General features: G+C 39.8%; 3 protein-coding genes and 1 long non-coding RNA gene across 4 annotated transcripts; all 4 read left to right on the top strand.

The window, feature by feature from the left end:
* On the top strand, nt 1–2,405 carry LOC124193747. Its single transcript, XM_046587713.1, has 2 exons — nt 1–1,931; nt 2,012–2,405. Exons 1-2 carry the CDS (start codon nt 19–21, stop codon nt 2,211–2,213), a joined length of 2,115 nt encoding a protein of 704 aa, XP_046443669.1. The 5' UTR covers nt 1–18; the 3' UTR covers nt 2,214–2,405.
* A 7,374-nt stretch (nt 2,406–9,779) lies between these two features.
* On the top strand, nt 9,780–10,304 carry LOC124193751. Its single transcript, XR_006874441.1, has 2 exons — nt 9,780–9,860; nt 9,937–10,304. It is a non-coding gene; the product is annotated as an uncharacterized LOC124193751 (long non-coding RNA).
* Nucleotides 10,305–11,462: 1,158 nt separating this feature from the next.
* LOC124193748 lies at nt 11,463–13,582 on the top strand. The gene is made up of 2 exons (XM_046587714.1): nt 11,463–13,079; nt 13,168–13,582. Exons 1-2 carry the CDS (start codon nt 11,512–11,514, stop codon nt 13,367–13,369), a joined length of 1,770 nt encoding a protein of 589 aa, XP_046443670.1. The 5' UTR covers nt 11,463–11,511; the 3' UTR covers nt 13,370–13,582.
* A 1,132-nt stretch (nt 13,583–14,714) lies between these two features.
* On the top strand, nt 14,715–16,747 carry LOC124193750. Its single transcript, XM_046587715.1, has 5 exons — nt 14,715–15,004; nt 15,384–15,490; nt 15,556–16,155; nt 16,228–16,409; nt 16,501–16,747. The coding sequence occupies exons 2-5, from the start codon at nt 15,390–15,392 to the stop codon at nt 16,599–16,601; spliced, it is 984 nt and encodes a 327-aa protein (XP_046443671.1). The 5' UTR covers nt 14,715–15,004; nt 15,384–15,389; the 3' UTR covers nt 16,602–16,747.
* Nucleotides 16,748–17,564: the final 817 nt, after the last annotated feature.

Raw genomic sequence — 17,564 nt, 5'->3', positions numbered from 1 at the left:
ATTTATCAATAGAAAAAAATGATGCTTAGCAAATTCATTTTCGTCTGGTTATTATGCCTATCTGCTGTATTCGTTCAACTGCCTTCGGCCAGCAGCATTGTTTGGCCCAAATTTCATGAGAAGAAAAAACCAATCGATCAAATTGTTGCAACTATCGATGCATGGTTCGGATGTAATAATGAGAAAAAACGAATTGATCAACTTGTTGGAACTATCGATGCCTTAAAACAGCAGATCCCGGCCAAAAACACTCTTGCTGATATGGAAAACGCTCTTCGTAGAGAAAAAGCAAAAAATCAAGAGCTACTTAATGCAATTTCGGAACATGTAACAAAAGAGCATGAACTTGAACAGCAAAAGAAAACCTTGGAATCAAAAACTTTAGACCTCGACAAGAAAGTTAATGAAATATCAATAAAAAAAGAATTAATTGAACAGCAGAAGAAAAACTTGGAAAAAACAATTGTGTACCTCGACAACAAAGTCGAAACATTACTGAGTAACTTTACTGATTGCAAAGAAAATCATGAAGTTTTGGTACAGAATGTAACTAATCAATTACAATCGTGTGAAACTGAGAGGAAGAAGGAAAAAGAAATTGCAGATCAGTCGACTCTAAATATCGAGGCAGAAAAGAAAATGGAAAAGGACAGAACTTCCAAACTTTTGGAAGTTGAAAAGGGTGCTCTTCGTAGAGAAAAAGAAAAAAATTATGAGCTACTAAATGCAATTTCAGAACATGTAACAAAAGAGCATGAACTTCAACAGCAAAAGAAAAACTTGGAACAAAAAACTTTAGACCTCGACAAGAAAGTTCTTGAAATATCATTAAATAAAGAATTACTTGAACAGCAAAAGAAAAACTTGGAGCAAAGAATTGTGTACCTCGACAACAAAGTTGTAAAATTGCTAAGCAACTTTACCACTGAATTGAAAAATTGTACAGTCCTCAAGGACAGCCAAAGCCTGATGTTGGAAGAAGAAAAAGGGAGCAGTCTTCGAGACAAAACCGCTCTAATTGCCAACTTGGAATTGTGCGAAGAAAAACGCAAAATGTTGAATAACTACGTGCTGGATTCTTTTTTACGCGATTCGCCTTATCCTGGAGTAGAAAAGTACACCCGATACGCAGTGGCTCGATTGGGGATGTTGCCAATCAAACATGCGAAACCTTTGATACCTGAATTCGGACCAGTCATCAACGACGTTCTTTCATTTCGCTATCCCATCAACATTCCATCGTGTCAGGCAGCAGAAATAACAAATAATACTTCGGCGAACCCAAGTGTTTTCATAGTGATTATATCGGGTCCGGGTAATTTTAAAAAGCGAAACGACATCAGAGAAACGTGGCTCAATCACCTCAGCAAAAGTGTCCTGGAAAAAAATCTGCTGGGCATTAGCACCCGATTCGGTTTCTTTCTCGGTAAGACTCAAGACAATTCGATTCAAAAGCGAATCGAAGAAGAGAGTCAGAAACACGGGGACATCGTCCAAATCGAAATGGACGATTCGTTCCGCAATTTGACGCTGAAAGGCATCGCCGTGCTCAACTGGGTGCGGCAACACTGCGCCAATGTCGATCTCGTTTTCAAAGTGGACGACGACATCTACGTCAACGTGCACAATCTCGTTCATTTTGTCCGGTCCAACTATCAATCGAACAACAGTTTGTTCGGCCACGCCTGGGGCCCATCCGATCCTGCTCGTTACAATAGTCAATGGTATCTCCCATTTGAAGAGTATCCGTGGAGGCACTATCCAAATTACGTCCAAGGAGCGGCCTATTTTATGCACGCAAGCGTCGTCATTCCGTTATTGGCTGCCAGTCAGACAATTCCTTTCAACCCGTTCGAGGACGTTTTCTTAGCCGGAATGTGCACGGAAAAAGCCGGTGCCAAGATAAAAATTTCCAAATGGCCTGCATTCAGGTTTTTATTTTATATACATCAATCCCCAAAATGACTAATATTCAATTTTCTTGTAATACATTATTTATTTTTTGCTCAAGTATCTTTTGGTGGCTGCCATCCGTTCCGCCGCCGTGTGATCTTTGGAAATTCGTCGGGTGGCCGACCGACAATCAATTCGCCACCCACTCGGCCGTCGACGATTTTTATCGGAACAAGACCCAGTGCGTTGTCACCGAATCGGATGGAACCATAATAAAAATAATCGATTTCACCGATCCCGTCGACTTTCAGTTCCCTTAGTCTGTGACACACAAGACAATGAAGACAAGAATAATTATCCCTTTTATTGGAAATAACGATGAAAAATCGTAGACATTTACATTGGCCTAATATATTAGCAACAACAATTCGGCGCTTAATTTCAACTAACACTAAAATATTATAGTAATAATTTGTCATGTAGTAAAATAGACTTGCTTTATCCGGTAATAATTGTTAGCCTATTGTTCATTATTTATTTTTAACATCCTTTGCGATCCTTGGGTCAGGGGTTCAAGTTTATCTCAGTCATACACTCTTTTTATCAGCTGCGATCCACCTGGCTGCCGTCGTCGCCACCGCCGCTAGCAACATATCAATCAGCGTCTTGTTTCTTTTTTCGGGTGTGTTTTCTACAACTGATTTTGAATTGACCGCCACCGTCGAAATACTTTTTTCAATCGCCTGTACAATTAAAGAATTTCTTTTCTATTCTTTTTTCTTGCTTGAATTTATAAACGGAATAAAAAAGAATGGTCATTTTTGAAACGCTTCCATTTAAATTCTTTTCGCCGTCAATTCATTCCACTCGTATGTTGACAATAACGAAAATCTTTTTTCGTGAAATTGAGAAAAATGAATATTTAGTTAAAAAACTATTTAATGCCTTCTGTCAAACTATATATGACTTGGTTGATTATTCGACCAATAAATTATTTTTCAAAAATATCACGCATGCACGATACTTTTGAAAATTTACTTTATGCATAAAGATTTCTGCTAGAAATTCGAGACGCATAAACAGAACGCGTACATCAAATTTTTTTGACGTGACTTTAATTTTTTATTTTTGTAACGCGCAATAGTATTTAGAAGAGGCAAAATGGGAAAATACCAAATTATGTTGTTATTACGACGTGATCTGAAAAAGAAACCAAGATTATATTTAGGAAGGTGATCTGCTCTGTTATTTGAGTTGCCACTTCTGGAAAGGGTCACACTGGATATTCTGTGGAAAACCATGATATCATCATTCACGCTTGAAAAATTTCAATGCAAACTATTTCTATTTCTCTGATAGCCTACACATGTCCCCCACCCCAGCACACATAGCCCATGCTATTACTTTTCCCAATAGAAACGGTATTAAAATTGTTGAGCCAATTACATAGCATAACACGTTATAATAAAGAACTATAGGGGAGACCGGGGCTAGTTGGTATACGGGGTAAGATGCGCATTTGGCTCTTATTACCCGAAGGGTTTCTAATCACGTTTTTATTTTGCTGGTATGGTTGTGTTTAGTACTATATAGATTACCCACTAGATGGCTATAGTTTTGGCGATTGTCACTAGATGGCTAATCAAGTACTCGATTGCCCACTAGATGGCTGATCAAGCCAAAATACAAAAAATAGTTTTAATGTTGGAGGATGCGTGTTAATGTAAAAAGCGCCACTTCTATTTTGGAAAGATTATTAGTATTATAGTCTGCATAGAAATTAGAGAACTACGCATGGATTTCGTTGCGCCATTAGTTAGGCAATTCAAATTCTTTACCATTTGCCATTTGGCATCAAGAAAACAGGACTATTGTGTTGTGTTTTTTCCCCATGAACCATTTCAGAATTTGACCATTTTTGGTGGTGTGTGTTGCAGAATGCTGTCATCGCCTGTGATTTTCACTCAAATGAAGTTATTTTAAGTTACAAAGTCTTTTATATACATTCTATAAATAACAATGTGCAAGATATTTTACATGTTCATGAATGAGATAAATCATGAAAAGAAGGTAAACTAGATTAAATGAAAGTGTTTCTATTTAGTAACTAGCTGCTAATGTTTTAACTGTGGTATTTTATTTTAAACAGGTTGTGTGGAGTTGTGGACCTTCATCAGTCGTAACCATAATAAGTTTCTTGAACATGCAGGTAGATCTCAGACAGCAGCTTGTATCACAGACAGAGAATGTCATCGGTGGTAATAGATACAGGATTGAGGGTTGAAATACAAGCAAAATTATGTTGCTATGTACAGTATCTTCCATAAAAATCCGACCACCCTTTCAAAAAAGAAATGCCGCCTATCGTTTCGCGGTGGAACTAAGTTCCCAAACAGTGAAGAAACCAGACAGTTAGGGTTGGGGTAGTTTTCCGCGGTTTTTCTAAGATTTTCTAGGGCTTCATTGTCATAGTTACGAGACAGCCCTTAAGGCATCGAACTCAGCCTTATTGAGAAGAGGTTAGGTAACGTTGCCGCAAGCCATCGAAAACAATTTTTTACTAGACTGCCCTTTTCTCTCAAACAGGACGAAAAGGAGGAGGGCAGGTTGCTATAGAAACTTTACACCATAACACGTCTTTGATTAATTCGCGCTCGTTAGTTGGATTGTTTTAAGCATTTAAGGGAATGGGCTGAAAAAATATTATAAAGTCTCAATATTTCGTCAGAATTATTTGAAAAATGAATGCTGGCGAAAAAGGTGCGGTCGTCGCATTGTCTTTCAGGACACATTCAATCCACCTGTGTTCTCGGCAATTTAGCTGCAACAGATATTATCTGTCTAATTAGCTATTTCAATTACTATAAATATAGAAATTGCCGCTTGATAATTATATTTGTAAGTTGCCATAGCAACCGGCCCTTCCTCCTTTTCGCTCAGGATGAGCGAAAAGGGAAGTCTCATTGAAATTTGGTGTGGATGGCTTGCGGCAACGTGAATCAACCTCTCCATAGTATAGACCATGAGATTAAGAGTTAAATGCCTTAAAGGCTGTCTCGTTGCCATGACAGTTAAGCCTTTGAAAATCTATCAGAAAACTACTCCCCACCCTAACTGTCTGGTTTCTTCACTGTTTGAGAACTTAGATCCACCGCGAAACGATAGGCGGCATTTCTTTTTTTAAAGGGTGGTCGGATTTTTATGGAAGATACTGTACTACCAGTCGAGCTAGGTAATCAAATCAAATGAAGTTATATTTAACCAACTCGTAAAACAGGGTGAATCTTTCCCATTGGGGTAACCCATAAGAAGAGACAAATTTTTGATTCAGTTTCTTTCTAGTATGTATATGAGTTATGAATATTTAGCATGGATATAGTCATAGTGATACCCTGACGTTGGATCTTTTCGTTCGTGTCCGATCCTTGATTTGGGTTTAGGGGATTTTTGTATATGTAGAATTTTAGGATTTTTCCGCCACAAATATCCATAAGTGCCTTTCTAATAATTCTGTTATTTTTATTTAGACTTGACCGAAGAATTTATTTGTTCTAGGTTGTGCAGAGTTTAGTAAGACGGAACTTAGGCTATGCTGCTCCCATCAAACTGGTGGAAGACAACTGACAACATACCAAAATCGAAAACAAGCAGTTCAATTGGTGAGCGAGGTGTCAGAAGAAAAAACATCTCGTGTCAAAAAACAAGGCATAGACCTAATCCTTATTGCATCTGCTACTCCTGATGCCACCGTCCTAGTAGTAATCGGAAGAAAAATCAGTGACTATCGACGTTGACGAACAAATCACAATTTCTAATCGATCGTCATGGAAAAAGAGGAAAAGTCGTTGACAAAACCTGCAGGTCGACCACGGCACCACACAAGATGAAGAAAACTTCCGGGTAAAAAAATCTTAACTTAATTCGTGTTGCTAATAGGCAATACGATTTATCCATCTAATTGTTGACAAGCAGTGACGCAGTATTATTGTGCGTGTTGACTTTGTTTGAATTCGAAATTCAGAGACTAAGGTGTAGCACAGCACTAGATATTTTAATTTGAACTAAGTTTTAATTAAAAAAACCTAATTGTAGATTTAATATAATATTTTTCCAATCTTTTATACGTCATATGCTATTTTGATTTTTTTTTAATGGAAAAAAAATCAAAAACATCCCTTCGGGTACCTTGCTAACGCAGGTAGCTGACAATTTGTATCAATTGGAAATGTCGCTTTTTTCAGAATAGCCATAATGTGTATTTTTACTCATAGATGGCGTCCACCAAAAAATGTTTCGTTTGCACTTCATTCGTAAAGTTTTGATCGTCAAAAACGTGATTCAGTTTTGCCGACCAACTTTTTTTTCGCGGACTATTTTTCTTTTTCCTCTTAAGGTATGAGTAACATATTTGTGTAGTGATGTTTCGTAGATAGCTTATTCCTCAAGCTATGTTACCGTTTATTTTTTTTCTATAGTTAAATTTAATAAGATTCTATTTTAATAATTCTATGAAAATTACTCATGGGGAAGGTTGGCCATTTTTCCATGGGGCAAGTTGGCCAACATGGGTGCGTCTGTCAAAGTGAGGCTATTCAAACTTTCTTCTTTTATTGTTTCAGAAAAAGGAGAAACCACGTTAGAAGAACTTACAGAGTAAAGGCCCCATCTGATGTTATTGAAAGAGGAGTTGCAATGGTGTTGTACGATGGAAAATCATATTCTAGTGTGGCTATTCTTTTTGACATTCCAAGAAGTCTAACTAGATATGTTGAAAAGAAGAAGAAGTCAGGTCTAGAAGAACAAAACATGCCTAATAGTGTTTCTCCAACCCATCATGGTTATTCATCTGTGCGACAGGTAACAGCTTTGTTACAGTTTGTTATAATATGAGCTTATGTGTGTAAACATTTATCGTGCAGGTTTTCAAAAAGGAAGATGAGGCTCTGCTAGCTGATTACCTTCACCGTTCAGCAGATATTTACTTTGGATTGTCCCCAATTGATGTTAGAAAGCATTCATTTCATCTGTGCAACAGATAACAGTTTTGTTATAGTTTATGTTATAATATGAGCTTATGTGTGTAAACATTTATCGTGCAGGTTTTCAAAAAGGAAGATGAGGCTCTGCTAGCTGATTACTTTCACCGTTCAGCAGATATTTACTTTGGATTGGCCCCAATTGATGTTAGAAAGCTGGCTTTTAATGTTGCCACAAATAAAAATCTAAAAATCCCACCTTCGTGGACTGAAAAACTTGCAGCTGGACCAGACTGCATCATTCATGAAACGCCATCCCACCCTGGCAATAAGAAAACCCGAGGCTACTTCCCTGGCAAGAACGTAATCATATATGATCCACAATTGTACTTTGTTCTTTGACAATTATCAAAGAGTGTTGCCAACTTGGTGTAACAAAAGTTTCAACACCTGAGAAGGGTAGAAAAGGCCAGAAACAAATAGGTAAGCTTTTTGTATAGCCTATCTTTAATTGCATATAATTAATTATGCATACAATTTGCATTCATTTGCCAGGATCAATTGTTTCAGGAGAAAGAGGTGTGTTGGTGACGGTTGTTCAGTTTCCAGCTGCGGAAATACTATTCCACCCTTCTTTGTCTTTCCTCAGTAAATAACATTGTTTTTAATAAAGTTATTTATCTTTTATTAAATTTCTTTTTGTTCGATTTCAGAGTGAATTTCAAGAATCATTTTCTCGCAGGGGGACCTCTAGATTGCGACGGTACAGCCAACAAATCAGGTTGCACGAATGATGCTACCTTGGACCTTTGGATTAAACATTTCATTCATGCAAGAGCTGCGTCAATGACAGAGAAGAAGATGACGAAAGTTATGTTTCCTCAAATCTAAGACGGCTCTGTAGTAGGCGTAGGCCCTATGTGATTGTAAGGCCAACCTGCCCCAGCTGAAAGGGCAACTTGCCCCGGCGGTGGGGTAAGTTGGCCACTGAAAGTGTCGCAATAAAACGGTTGTTTTAGTAAGAACTATTTTCGTATTGCTTATTTTTTCGATGCTATCTTTTAAGCGAAATAATAATTAATAATTTGAAACAAACAAAATAATAATTTCATTAAAAATAGGCCTGTGAGTGACCGGTGTGTAAAAAGTGAGACAACTAGCCCCGGTCTCCCCCTACTAGGCCTACCTGATCTTTTGACTCCACCCCACACCTGTGCAATGACGCAATCTGTACACGAAACGAATTGAATGGGCTACAACTCACATTATTATTAGTTATAACAGTATTCTGATGGCTTCGGTCTTGAAAGGTAAGAATCCCTATATGCTAATAAAATATAGGCCTACTGTTTGCATTTTTGGGGGTTTACTATTAGGCCTACTGATAAAAAGGTTTCTCCATTGCCAAACAATCGCCTGTGATGCGAAATAGAATTCCACGTTAATATAGTTTTGTTTTTCAAATAACATTTCAGAACGTTTTATTAATAGAAGAAACATGATTGGCAAATTCATTATTTTCGTACCGTTATGTCTGTATGTATTAGTACAACTGCTGTTGGCCAGCGGTTCATCTCAACGCAAAGAACAAATTCCTGCTGTTGGACAAAAGTTATTTGGGCTCGGGTGTCATAAGGAGAAAAAACGAATCGATCAACTTGTTGGAATTATTGATGCCTTTAAACAGCAGATCCCGGCCAAAGACGCTATTGCTGACTTGGAAAATGCTCTTCGTAGAGAAAGAGCAAATAATCAAGAGCTTCAAGTTTTGGTACAGAAATTAACTAAAAACTTATAGAATTATGCGACGACAAACGTAAAATGTTTAAAAACTACGTGCTGGATTCTATTTTTAGGAGATTCGCCCTATTCTGGAGTAGAAAATTACACCCGATACGCAGTGGCTCGATTGGGGATGTTGCCAATCAAAAATGCGAAACCTTTGATACCTGAATTTGGACCAGTCATCAACGACGTTCTTTCATTTGGTATTGAACTCGGGTCTCCCGCATTCTAATCAGAGCTTCTTCCATACGGCTGTTGTGACTGTATGAATCTTCTGTATTATCGATAAAGTTATTTATACGTTTTGATACTTTTGGAGTTGGGACTTTGTCACTTTGTTGAGACGGATAAATTTTCAATCTGAAAATTAAAAAAAGTGTGCTGGGAGGCAACTCGATACACCGACGCCGTATGTGCAAATGAAACATTCGCCCACCCAGGTATTCTATTCGAATATGGGGTAAGGTATTCGATTCTTCGAATACTGGGGTATTCGAAGGAAAATCGAATCGCATAAGGGTTCTACTATGGGTATTCGAAGCTTTCGAATAGGGTTGAACCTATTCTAGACCTATTCTAAGCAAGGGTATTCGAAGCTGGAATATCCGTCGTAGAGGGTTAGAATATCCCCTGAAAACTGAGAGTGTACAGAAGAATGATACAGTCAGAACAGCCGTATGGAAGAAGCTCTGATTAGAATGCGGGAGACCCGAGTTCAATACCCAGACGCTCCACACATTTTTTCTAAACTTACACCTCCCAGAAAAACTCTTAGAATAGGCATGGAATAGGGGGTATTCGGGGGATATTCGAACCCCTATTCTAGAACAGGTATGCTACTAATAGAATACCCCCCCTATACTATTAGTAGCAAAAACCAAAACGCTACTAGTTCGAATACCCTCGAATACCCCCAAAAAACTGAGAGTGTACTGTACATATTATATTACATTAGAAGAGTACCCATGGAGCAACTATCCTTACAATTGGCTCTCAGGACCAGCCTATTTCATGCACGCAAGCGTCGTCATTCCGTTATTGGCTGCCAGTCAGACCATTCCTTTGCACCCGTTTCAGGACTACGTGTTCCTGACCGGAATGTGCAGGGAAAAAGCCAGTGTCAAGCGGTGTCAAGATACGAAATTCCAGAGACAAGATAGAAGCTTTTAACAATATCCGAATGCGATTTTCCGAAGGCTATCCCAGGTTTTTATTTTATATACATCAATCCCCAAAATGACTATTCAATTTTATTTTATATACATTATTTTATTTGCTTCAGTGTCTTTTATCCGTATTTGCCAACCAATACGACGCCGTGTGATTTACGGAACTTCGTCGGGTTGCCGACCAAAAATCAATTCGTCACCCACTCGGCCGTCGAAGATTTTTATCGGAACAAGACCCAGTGCGTCATCAACAAACGGGACGATGGAACCATAATAAAGACAATCGACTTCACCGCCCCCATTATCTTCGAGTTCACTTAGGCTGTGATACACAAGACAATGAAGACAAGATTAATTCCCTTTTATTGGAAATAACGATGTTAGCAACAACAATTCGGCGCTTAATTTCAACTAACACTAGAATAGTAATCAATTGTCATGTACAAGAGAACACTAATAAAATAGACTTGCTTTATCCGGTTAAGTTTATTGTTCATTATTTGATTTTTAACATCCCGGGGCGATCCTGGGGTCAGGGGTTCAAGTCTATCAAGTCTTTTTTTATCAGCTGTGCGATCCACTTGGCTGCCGTCGTCGCCGCCGCCGCCAACATAGGCCTATCGATCAGCGTCTTGTTTCTTTTTTCGCGGAGTGGTTTTCTTCAACTGATGATGGGGTGTTTTGAATTGACCGCCACCCTCGAAATACTTTTTTCAATCGCCTGTGCAATTAATGAATTTCTTTTCTATTATTTTTTTCTTTATTGAATTCATAAACGGAATAAAAAAGGATGGTCATTTTTGAAGCGCTTCAATTTAAATTTTTTTTCCGCAATCAATTTATTCCACTCCATGTTGACAATAACAAAAATGCAAGAATCTGTTTTTCATTAAATAGAGAAAAATGAATAATTAATTAAAAAGCTATTAAATACCTGTCAAATATGACTTGGTTGATTACTCGACTAATAAATTATTTTTTAAAAATATCACGCATAATGATTTCTGCCAAAAATTCGAGACGTACATAGAACGCGTACAGCAAATTTTTATTGACGTGACGTTAAATTTTGATTTTTGTAATACTCAACTATTCAGAAAAGGTAAAGTGCCGAATTCTGTTGTTATTACGACGTGGTCTGAAAAAAGAAACCAATAATTTAGAAAGGTGATCTGCTGCTGTTATTTGAGCAGTTGTAAATTCTGGAAAAGGTCGTATGAGTATTCTGTGAAAAATCATGATATCATCATGCAAGCTTGCAAAACACATCCCCCACATAGCCCATGCTAATACTTTTCCCAATAGAGACGGCATTGAATTGGTTGAGCCAATTACATAGAAACACGTTGATAAAGAACTATACTACCTGATCTTTTGACTCCACCCCACAAGCACCTGTTCAATGACGCAATCTGTACGTGAATCGCATCGAATTGGGCTACAACTAACATTATTATTTTAGTTAAAAGTATTGTGATGGCATCGTTCTTGAAAGGTAAGAATCCCAATGCTAATAAAATATACTGTTTGCGTTTTTTGGGGGGTTTACAAATAGGCCTACTGTTAAAAAGGCGTAAAAAGGTTTCTCCATTGCCAAACAATCGGCTGTTATGCGTAATAGAATTCCACCTTTAATATAGTTTTGTTTTTCAAATAACATTTCAGAACGTTTTATTGATAGAAGAAACATGATTGGTAAATTCATTTTTGTATCGTTATGCCTAACTGTATTAGTACAACTGCTGTTGGCCAGCGGTTCATCTCCACGCAAAGAACAAATTCCTGCTGTCGGACAAAAGTTGTTTGGACTCGGATGCCATAATGAGAAAAAACGAATCGATCAACTTGTTAGAACTATCGATGCCTTTAAACAGCAGATCCCGGCCAAAAACACTCTTGCTGACATGGAAAATGCTCTTCGTAGAGAAAAAGCAAAAAATCAAGAGCTACTTAATGCAATCTCGGAACATGTAACAAAAGAACATGAACTTGAAAAGCAAAAGAAAACCTTGAAATCAAAAACTTTCGACCTCGAAAAGAAAGTTCTTGAAATATCATTAAAAGAAAAATTACTTGAACAGCAAAAGAAAAACTTGGAGGACATCGACAACAATTTCGAAACATTACTGAGTAACTTTACTGATTGCAAAGAAAATCATGAAGTTTTGGTACAGAATCTAACTAATCAATTACAATCGTGCGAATATGAGAGGAAGATGGGAAAAAAAATTGCAGATCAGTCGTTTCTAGATATCGAGGCAATCAAAAGGCACTTGAACAATTGTACAGTTGAAAAGGATAGTTTGGAAGTTGAAAAAGGGAACAGTCTTCGAGACAAAACCGCTCTAATTGCCAACTTGGAATTGTGCGAAGAAAAACGTAAAATGTTTAATAACTACGTGCTGGATTCTTTTTTACGCAATTCGTATTTTTATGAAGTAGAAAAATACACCCGATACGCAGTGGCTCGATTGGGGATGTTGCCAATCAAAAATGCGAAATCTTTGATACCTGAATTTGGACCAGTCATCAACGACGTTCTTTCATTTCGCTATCCCATCAACATTCCGTCGTGTCAGGCAGCAGAAATAACAAATAATACTTCGGCGAACCCAAGTGTTTTCATAGCGATTATATCGGCTGCGGGTAATTTCAAAAAGCGAAACGACATCAGAGAAACGTGGCTGATTCACCTCAAAAGTGTCCTGGAAAAAAATCTGCTGGGCATTAGCACCCGATTCGGTTTCTTTCTCGGTCAGACTCCTTACGATTCGATTCAAAAGCGAATCGAAGAAGAGAGTCAGAGACACGGGGACATCGTCCAAATCGAAATGGACGATTCGTACCGCAATTTGACGCTGAAAAGCATCGCCGTGCTCAACTGGGTGCGGCAACACTGCGCCAAGGTCGACCTCGTTTTCAAAGTGGACGACGACGTCTACGTCAACGTGCACAATCTCGTTAATTTCGTCCGGTCCAATTATCAATCGAACAACAAGTTGTTCGGCTATCCCCTACTCCAAACCGTACCCGTTCGTTACAAGGGTAAACATTATATTTCAATAGAAGAGTATCCGTGGGTGAACTATCCCTATTACGTCCAAGGACCGGCCTATTTTATGCACGCAAGCGTCGTCATTCCGTTATTGGCTGCCAGTCAGACCATTCCTTTCAACCCGTTCGAGGACGTGTTCCTGACCGGAATGTGCAGGGAAAAAGCCGGTGCCAAGATACAAATTTCCGCAGGCCAATCCAGGTTTTTATTTTACATATTACATCAATCCCCAAAATTACTATTCAATTTTCTTGTACAGTACCTATACATTATTTATTATTTGTTCAAGTGTCTTTAATGAGCATTTGCCAACCGTTCTGACGCCGTGTGATTTGCGGAACTACGTCGGGTTGCTGAACAACAATCAATTCGTCACCCACTCGGCCGTCGAAGATTTTTATCGGAACAAAACCCAGTGCGTCGTCACCGAATCGGATGGAACCAAAAAGACAATAGACTTCACCGCCCCCGTGGTTTTCAAGTTCAATTAGTCTGTGACACACAAGACAATGAAGATAAGAATAATTATCCCTTTTATTGGAAATAACGATGACAAATCGTAGACATACATTGGCCTAATGTATTAGCAACAACAATTCGGCGCTTAATTTCAACTCTAGAATAGTAATTATTTGTCATGTAGTACAAGAGAACACTAGTAAAATAGACTTGCTTTATCCGGTAATAATTGTTGTTCATTATTTGGTTTTTTACATCCTGCTGGGCGATCCTGGGGTCAGGGGTTCAAGTCTATTATATCTCAGTCGTACGCTCTTTTATTTGTTTTGTATTTGTTTGTATTTTCTGGTAAATTTTGATGTCGTCGCTGAGTTTCTTGTGCCGAAGTTTCCGTTCGATGGGTCAGCACCTGCTGGTCATCGGCTGTTTCTTCATCTACTGCGCTTGTTCGACCATTGCCTTGTACCGGCATGTCACGTCCGTCTGGCTGACGAACCGGTTCGTTCATCATCGGCAACATCGAATGCTTAAGAATCAGACGAAATCTGATACCGACCAGCCGATCGATGGACTGACCTGTTGCCTTTTGTCTGCCCATCGAGCGGAAGACATTTGTGGCCGACCCAATTGCACGTCGTGTCCGTCTCTTCGTTGAAGAGCGACGGGTCAAACGCCTTTTTCATCGAAACGTCCGGCAGCGGTGGTTTGAACATCCGCCAGGCCTGCGCCGTCGTCGAGTCGCTGGCTTTTCACAATCCCAATCTGACTGTCAACGTCCTTTTCATGGTGGACGACGACGGCCATCAGAAACAAAAGCAAAGTGCTGGCCAATAAAACGCTCGAAAAGTTGAAATCGAAATACGAAATTGTTGAGTTCATCGTTGCCGATTTGGCCGAGTACATGGCCGGCACGTCGATGGAGAAATGGTTCCACTGCACCGACTTGCGGACAGGGCCCTACCACGTCTCCGACCTGAGCGACGGCCTGCGCTTCCATCAGACCCTGAACAAGTACGGCGGCTATTACTTCGATCTAGATGGCATCCTGGTCCGGCCCGTCACCTTTTACCGCAACTTTTTGGCCGCCAAGTCGGGCAGCGAATTCGGCAGCAGCGTCATTCACGCCGACTACGGACATCCCATTAATATGCAACTAGCCGTCAACGACTTCCCCTCCAATTACAAGTAGGCCTATACCACCTATATCGATTTAGATAAAGAATTAGATCATTTGCCAGTTACATAATCCTTTGGAAAATCTTTTGTTGCTTGAACGATTGGCTTTATTATGAGGCATCACGTATATATAAAGGATCAATGATTTCACGTGTACGTGATTTAAACCCAATTATATTTCCGTGTCTGTCATCGAAGTGTAACCGAAGCGTTTTGTAGAAGTGCGGAGTTAGACGTCAACTGCGGTCGATGGAAATGTTTGGGTATATATAAAATGATGTCGGCTATAGTTAGTTTGTTGGCATTGCATTCGAGAGTTCAGCTCCAGTTGAGTTAGTTTTCGTTCATTTAGTTTGAGCTGAGTGCAACGCTCCATTTAAATTTGTTCTGCCTTTACTATATATTCTTGTGTTGTGTATATTTTCACCAATTTCCAATTACTCTTTCTGGTTTGCTGTGCCGTGTATGCTTCACTTCTTCCGTCGTTTTTGGTATGTACACCCTTCTAATTAAATCAACCATTTACATTTGTGGGAAGTCGGCTCGCCTTTTAATTGTTATGGTGTAAAGTCCTTTTTCCCAAAATCCCAAAATCCTTATCCCTATTCCTTTACGCGGAATAGGGGACTTTACATAACGGTGGCAGCGACGAGATCCCACAAATGTAATATAATTTCGTTATTTCCCAGTAAATATGTAGATTGGACTACTTTATTTATTGGCTTTCGTGTGATTTACTGATGAATGACGACGCCTTCGTGTTTGAGCCACGTCAACGAAATGGGAAATTTTTTCGTTTTGGCCCCAAAGGCCAACAGACCTCGTCTGTTGCTTTTCAGTCCTGTAAAATTTTGAATTTAATCCCCGCAGATCAGAATGCTCTGTCGTGTTCCTCGGCGATTGTCTTTCTCTTCGGTGATGACGGCTGGCGTCATCGTCGGCTTCTGTTTCTTCTCATTCGCCAACCAGCAATATAGGTATAATCAATTTCAAATGTAATGCAATATTCCCCGCATCAATTGTAATTCTCATGCAATTCCAGATATTTCCAGTCCCAGTCGAGTGAAATATCTTCCGACAACAAAGATCTAGCCCTAATCGACGAGTTTAACGATGCATTTAGTAACGAGACGGGGGCCGATGGCTACATCGTCCCCAATATTATCCACTTTATCCGCTTCAATAAATTCGAGCTCAATTTCGTCGATTACGTCGTGCTGATGGCGGCGATGCGCAACCACCGGCCGGACCACTTCTATTACCACACCAACATCAAGAATGTGACCTACGACGGCAAGTACTGGGACTGGGTGAGAAAAGACGAGCAACTCTGGTCCCGCATTCGAGTCAAGTACCTCGAAGCGCCGACGGAAATCTTCGGCCAAAAGCTGAGCGACGGATGGCGGTTTCACCACGGGAGCGACATCGGACGCATCCGCGTCCTGATGCAATACGGCGGCATCTACCTGGACAACGACTGCTTCGTCATCCGCTCGCTGAACAAGTACCGCAAATTCGAATGCGCCCTCAACTGGGACGAGAATCAATTCATGGGCACCCAGACTCTCATCGTCCACAAGAATTCCCGTTTCATCAAACTCTGGCTGGAATCTTACAAGGGCAATTATCATTCGGATAGATGGTATAAATTCATTTATAACCTAAACGTCTTACACTTTTCCTTTGTCAAATGATGCTGTTGCTGCTGTTGTAGGTATTACAATGCCGGAGAACGGCCAACGACTGAAATCCTATTGCCGAAACCTCATTTAATTCATCGGGTGAAAGGCAATTTCGGAGCCGACACGGGCGTTTCGATGAGCATTTATACGAATAAAAAATCTGACTGGCGTCGTTTGGATGTCATCCACTTGCTCATGAGTCACCGCAGCTACCGTGAGTTATTTGTGATGACGTAGCTACTCAATTCAAAAACCAATTTTGTCTGGTAGTGAAAATTTCGTAAAAAATTAATGAACTTTTGCAGTGGACCCAAAATTCAACAAGACGCCCGTCTTTGACGAGAACAACATCCGCACTTACGAGTATCCATTCGGAGACATGGTCCGCCAGCTCCTCGACATGTAATCGCCTCCTCCTTCTCTTGGTCCATAAATAAACCGCAGCCACCGAGTCCGATTTCTTTATATAATGTAATAACATCGGATCGATTGACAAATTATTTGTGGTAAATAAGAATATAAGATGTTGACTAAATAACATCTCACAGAAAGGATTAATATAGTACTGTATGCCTTTAGAATTAAAATTTTAAACAAAATGCAATTGGTCGAGCTCGTTGTGGTCGACTGTCGTGTTGGACTGTATTGGTTCCATTGGATCCGGCGACTATATTACACATTGGGTCCTGTTGTGCTGGTTAAAGTAGTCGGTGGCCGAATGCGAACTGTTCATGTGAGTGGCTGAAATCGCGTCAACCAAGAAATCAGTCGACGAAGATGACATGCCAAGGTATGGAGAGACTCTCTCCATACCCCTGCTCTGGTACAGATTTCATAATCCATCGATGCGCTGCAAAATAACCTGAGCAAGCCTGCTGAGCTATTATAGAGAAGAATTACTTTTAAAATTTACGATTTTAGAAAACTGCGAGCCTTTTTGTATCGCGCATTTTTGAATTGCGCGCCAATGAGTGTATTAGACGCGCACGTTATTTATTGAGAGTGTGCGCGCGCATTCGAGCTTCGGCACAATCGCAATTTAGGAACTCCCGGTTATACTCCGTCTGAACTGTCGATTTGAATAGACAGTAGGAGTAGACCATGGCCTACTATAGTCACGGCCCATCATCGTACGCTTCTGTGTGGGACCAATTTTGGGTTCCCTGCCCCTTTCCTGTTGCCATAGTACATAGCCAGAGGGTCGTAAGTATCGGTTTTTGTTCCACGTTTCCGCAGATTCTGTGTTTGGCTTGCATAGTGGTATGGTCAGAGTCGATCAAAAGCAAGCGATTGACAGTCTAGTGGGTATAGTGGTGGATTCCCACGTGAGAAGTGTTAGGTTCAAATCTATGCAAGTAATAATCAATTT

The sequence above is a fragment of the Daphnia pulex genome, chromosome 5, assembly GCF_021134715.1.
Source record: "Daphnia pulex isolate KAP4 chromosome 5, ASM2113471v1".
NCBI lineage: Eukaryota > Metazoa > Arthropoda > Branchiopoda > Diplostraca > Daphniidae > Daphnia > Daphnia pulex.
This window is presented reverse-complemented; position numbering and strand designations above follow the sequence as displayed.